The following is a 5566-nucleotide window of genomic DNA, read 5'->3' on the forward strand; positions in this document are numbered from 1 at the left end:
TCCACAAGCACTCCTTATTAGTTGACCATATTAGACATGCATCAAGATGTTGATATTTTTTACTTTTGATAATTCAGTATTCCATTCACTAAATCAATTAATTTAAAAGACTAATTTCACCGTCTATTAACGAGTGAGCTCAATTTAAATTAGGACAATGTTTGGTATGGACCGGCCATTCAAAATTTATTTTGATTCAATCCATTTGTAATCATATGTTCAGGAAAGACTTGGTTTGATTGAAATTTACCAAGTGGATTGCACAGTATAGTTTAGACTGTGGAGTTGATTATGGATTTTATTACGCAGATTTATACCATTAGTTCTATTTTTCCTGATCTATAGATTATCGAGGAATAAAATAATGTCCATAAAGAAAAAGAAAAAAAAGGCAAAGAAAGGAGGCATAATATCCATAGAAAATGAAAAGGGTCATGAGGGCAGTTTGGTAATTTGACATCTGGACAAGGACTGTAAGTAATTTAATAATGCTACCTAAAGAGTAACAGAAAATGATCTAATTTATTGTACAATTCAATTTTGTGGGGAAAATCTACTGTAGGGAAAATCAGACGACTATGGTCAGAGATTTTAAATATTTTATTAAATATTTTATATGCATATGAAATTCATACATTTATATAAAATTTTGATAAAATATATGCTGTCGCTAATTTTTTCAAATTTGACAAATGGTTCATTAACATTTAATTAATAAATATTTCAATAATCAATAAACTATATTACACTTAATATTTATTTTATTTTATTCATTCACACACTCAAACCAAAAGTTTCATTCAAATATACAAATAATAATGTTATATAACTAACAAAATTATAAAGTCTAAACAATAATTTAATAATTATTTATTTTAAATCAAATGAGTCTCTAAAATGAATTATTAATTTAAAAATATCACTATTACATTATTGTAATTAATTTTTTATGTATAAAGTTACTGTTTACAAATTATTTAAGTTTTGTTTGCTAATGTTTTTATTTTTTTATGAACTAAAATTTAAATAAATATATATTTGATATATATATATTTGTTTTAAAAAGTATGACATCGATTTTGAAATTTAAAAAAAAAAATTGAGAATGAAAAAATAATTTCACTTATTTTCAAAATAACTTTTACTATCTCTTCTCTCTTACCACTTCTGGCCACCTGCTACTACCAGTCTCTAGGAACCGATAAGGACCCTCCAAGTAAGAAACAATAATCGATTGTAAGAAGTAGTAACCAATTGTGACTTCCAGCAATAGGGGTAATAAACAGAACCAAATGAGCCGAACAATTAATTTTTCAATGTTGATTTGATAACTTTAATAAGTTTCAAAATTTGTTTAAATTTGGTTTGTTAAATTTTCGAGTCTATCTCAAACGAGTTTTTATCGAGTTGAACTTAAGTAGTTTAATATTTTATATAAATTTAGACTTATTGAACTGAGCCGAACGAATAATTAATTGTTCAAACTTAGTTTATAAACTTTAACAAATTTTAAAATGTGTTTCAATTTGATTTATTTATTTAACGAATCGAACTCGAACGAGTTTTTAACAAGACAAACATAAGAAGTTTTTAACAAGACGAATATAAGTCAAACTCAAATTGTTTGATTTATTTATCATCCCTAACCAACAACACTCCCCGACTATGGGAAGCAAGGATATTACTGTATGCTGTGCTTTTTGTGGGAGATCGTTTTGAGTGTTTTTTGATGATCTGAACTGTTCGTATTTTAGAATTCGTTGAGAATATTATTCATGTAACAAATCAAATTAATTGGATATTCATAATCCCATGATTAGGTTCTAATTATTTTTAAAAATTTATGAAAGTTATGTTAACTGTTAATTTTTATAAAAATAAGCGTGCATTGGTTATAGGGTTATAAATATCCAATCAATTTGATTTTTTGTAAAGATGATCTACTCAACAAACTCTACAATATGAACAATTCAGATCATTAAAAAACACTCAAAATAACCTCTTACAAAGAACACAATAATTAGGCACAACAGTGTTTCCGTTTCCCGACTATGAACTCAGGTAGCTACCATCGGTCAACCTATGCCTCTTCACCGCATCCGCACCGTACATATATATATATATATTTTATATCGTTTTTTGTAAAATTATTTATTTATACCAAATAAAATTTTCATTTTTGTTATTTAACAATAAAAAAAAAGAAAAAAAAGCCCAAACCCAAATTCAAAACCAACACAATTCTAAAGCCCAGCCAAGGCCCAAATGGCTTATACGGCGTTGTATATATAACTTATTAAAATTATTTAGTTTGAGATGTTTTAAAAAAAGTGTACTTTTTAATTTATTGATTTATATAAATTTAGTTTGAATTAAATTTGATGTGATATATTAAAGAATTGATGTGATTTAAATAAAATGATGTAATTTAATAACTTTTTATATTATTAGTAGATGCCAACCAAAGAGTTTGCTCACCTTCCTTCTTTCTCTGTCTCTCTTCTCAAACTCTGAAATAGAGGAAGCAGATACACCAGAGAAGTTTAATGTCCACCCACCGCCTCTGAAACGTCTCTCTCTCTCACTCAATCTCTCTCACACACACTGAGAGACTGAACATTGTTGTTGTAATCTTTAACTTTCTTTGCTCAGTGCTCATACCCATTTTGTTCTCTCTCTCTCTCTCTCTGTTTGGAAAAAGGGCCAGAAGAGACAACAGAGAAGAAGAAAGGAACCTCTTGTGGAGTTTTCTTGAATGTTATTTATCTTCTCAGTCACTTTTTAGCTGCTTTTGTTTCTCTCAGATCTACCTCCAACCCAACCCCTCTTCTCTTTCCATTGTTGTACCGCTTGGTTGCTCTGTTTTAGTACAAAGACATGAGTAAAGAAGAGTTTTTGAAGATCCAGGTACACTCATTTCTCCTCTCTCTCTCTCTCTCTCTCTATATATATATATATATCTTCATATATAGCTGTATGTATAGGAACTCAGTGTGATGATGTGTTTGTTGTTTTCTTGAAATGCTTTGTTTGTTCTGAACTCAAGATTTGAGATGGAATGCTCTTTCTTTCTTTCTTCACTATCACTATATATTTACAATTAGTTTCACTTGTATGCAGGTCTTTTCTTGACAAAGCTAGAAATTTTCTTTTTCTTTTTCTTTTTCTTTTCCTTTTCCTTGATTTGAATGACATTTTCTTTACTCTGTTTTTGGTTCCATGATTTCACTTTGTGCATGCAGACTTGTGTTCTGAAAGTGAACATACACTGTGACGGTTGTAAGCTCAAAGTCAGGAAAATCTTGCAGAAAATTGATGGTAATTTTCCATTTCAAAACCCCCTTTTTAAATTTATTTTGTAGATTCATATGCCCAAATTCATTTTCTTTGTGGATTTTCCCCCCCTCAATTTCTTGAAATTTCCTTTTTATTTTTTCATTTTTTTAGGGGTTTACAAAACCCATATAGACTCAGACCTTGGCAAGGTCACTGTGTCGGGAAATGTAGACCCAAACACGCTGATCAAGAAGCTAAGCAAGAGCGGCAAACATGCTGAGCTTTGGGGTGCTCCAAAGGCCAATAACCAGAAGAACATGCAAATTGACAATGGCAAAGGTGGGTCCCAGAAGGGTCAGAAGGGGGGTGGTGGTGGTGGTGGCCAGAACCACCAGCAACCCAAGGGGGGCGGTGGTGGTGGTGGTGGTGGCCAGAACCACCAGCAGCAGCTGCAGCAAATGAAGGCTATTCAAGATCTGAAGTTGCCCCAATTCAAGGGCTTGAAACTGCCCTTCACTAATAATACCAAGGACCAGAATCAACATAAGGCTGTGAAGTTCAACTTGCCTGAAGATGATGATCTGATGAGTGATGATGAATTTGATGATGAGTTTGATGATGATTATGATGACGACGACTTTGATGATGATGATGATTTGGATGATGAGATGATGAATGGTGCACCCCATCATCCTCTTAACAAGATGAAACCACAACCCATGATGATGGCTAATGGTCAGCAGATGCCTAACATGATGATGATGATGAATGGCCAGCAGCATCCACAGCTTATGAATGCTCTGGCTCAGGCCAAGAGTGGTGGCGGCGGTGGTGGAAATGGAGGAAATGGGAAAAAGGGTGGTGGTGGTGGTGGAAATATACCTGTTCAGGTGAATGATGGAAAGAATGGAAAGAAAGGTGGTGGTGGTGGGAATCAAAATCAAGGTGGTGGTGGTGGTGGTGGTGGTGGAGGTGGATCATCTGGAAAGAATGGTGGTGGGAAGAATGGCGGTGGCCATCAATCAGATGGCAAAAATGGTGGTGGAGCTCAGAACAAGAATGGTAACAATAATGGAAATGCAGGCAAGAAAGGTGGTGGTGGTGGTGGTGGTGGTGTTCAAGGTATGCCCAATGGTGGTGGTGGTGGTGGTGGTGGTGCTGCTGCTGCTGCTGCTGCTGGTGGTCAAGGCATGCCCAGTGGGTACCATGCCATGGGTGGGGCTAATGTGGGCCAGATGGGGGGTAATATGCCCATGGGCCAGATGGGCCAAATGCCAGCTGTCCAAGGCCTTCCGGCCTCTGCGATGAATCCCGCTGGGGGTGGTGGATACTTCAATGGAGCAGCAGCCCGACCGGAGATGATGGCCGGGAACCAACAATACTACCAGCAGCAATTGGCGGCGATGATGATGAACCAACAACGTGCGAATGGAAATGAGAGGTTTCAACCAATGATGTACTCTCGACCACCTCCGGCCGTCAATTACATGCCGCCATACCCATACCCATACCCATATCAGTACCCACCTCCAGCCGACCAATACACCCATGCTTTCAGTGATGAGAACACCTCAAGTTGCAGTATAATGTGAATTTACCAGGATATGTGGTGGTGAATGTGCCGGTGGTTGAGCTTGGTGATTCAGTTACATTCTTGAGGTTCTTAGAAGACTTGATGCCATATAATACATGGAAAATGGGTTTTATTTTAGTTGTTAGTTTTCTCCTTTACCGCCCCTTGAATTTCCTTTTTTTTTTATTATTTATAAGCTAAAGCTTAAATTAGGGTTTTTAATTATGATAGGAAGTATCTAATAGATAATATTTTAAAGTCTTGGGGGAGAGGAGTATGAGATGTATGGTTGTGAGCTTTCCATGAGATGTCTATATGGGTTTTGGCATGAGATGTCTATATGTGTTTATATGTTGGAAACAAAAATAAGTTGAAAGAAATGAGAATTTGGGTTTTAGCAAAAGCTCATATCTCTCTCTCTCTCTCTCAATAATGCCTGTATAAATTATTGACTTTTACTATTATTTTTTTACTAATGTGTTACTATCATATTATTAAGTGATTTTGTTTCAAATATTCAAGTTTTATCATTACAAGACATGGGTTGATAAAAAAAAAAAAAAAAAGGGTTGTAAAACTTGTTTGTCAATTAAAGTATTATTATATTATTTTTTAATTTTTTTATAGTTTTTTATAAAAAATTCAAAAATTATTAACAAAATCTGTTTTCAATTAAGGTCTTTTAATTCGTATTATAATTGGGTTAGGGGTTCTCTT

The 5566-nt window shown here is 34.2% G+C and overlaps 1 protein-coding gene across 1 annotated transcript; it reads left to right on the forward strand.

The window, feature by feature from the left end:
* Nucleotides 1-2318: 2318 nt before the first annotated feature.
* On the forward strand, nt 2319-5252 carry LOC114277556 (Heavy metal transport/detoxification superfamily protein). Its single transcript, XM_028219451.2, has 3 exons — nt 2319-2907; nt 3243-3318; nt 3448-5252. The coding sequence occupies exons 1-3, from the start codon at nt 2878-2880 to the stop codon at nt 4866-4868; spliced, it is 1527 nt and encodes a 508-aa protein (XP_028075252.2). The 5' UTR covers nt 2319-2877; the 3' UTR covers nt 4869-5252.
* Nucleotides 5253-5566: the final 314 nt, after the last annotated feature.

Source organism: Camellia sinensis, chromosome 7 (genome assembly GCF_055761805.1).
Source record: "Camellia sinensis isolate YWXY chromosome 7, ASM5576180v1, whole genome shotgun sequence".
Lineage (NCBI taxonomy): Eukaryota > Viridiplantae > Streptophyta > Magnoliopsida > Ericales > Theaceae > Camellia > Camellia sinensis.

Coding starts and splice junctions, on each gene's coding strand:
- LOC114277556 (XM_028219451.2), top strand. CDS start 2,878: ATGAGTAAAGAAGAGTTTTTGAAGATCCAG. Junction 2,908..3,242: donor AAGAGTTTTTGAAGATCCAG/GTACACTCATTT, acceptor TTGTGCATGCAG/ACTTGTGTTCTGAAAGTGAA. Junction 3,319..3,447: donor AATCTTGCAGAAAATTGATG/GTAATTTTCCAT, acceptor TCATTTTTTTAG/GGGTTTACAAAACCCATATA.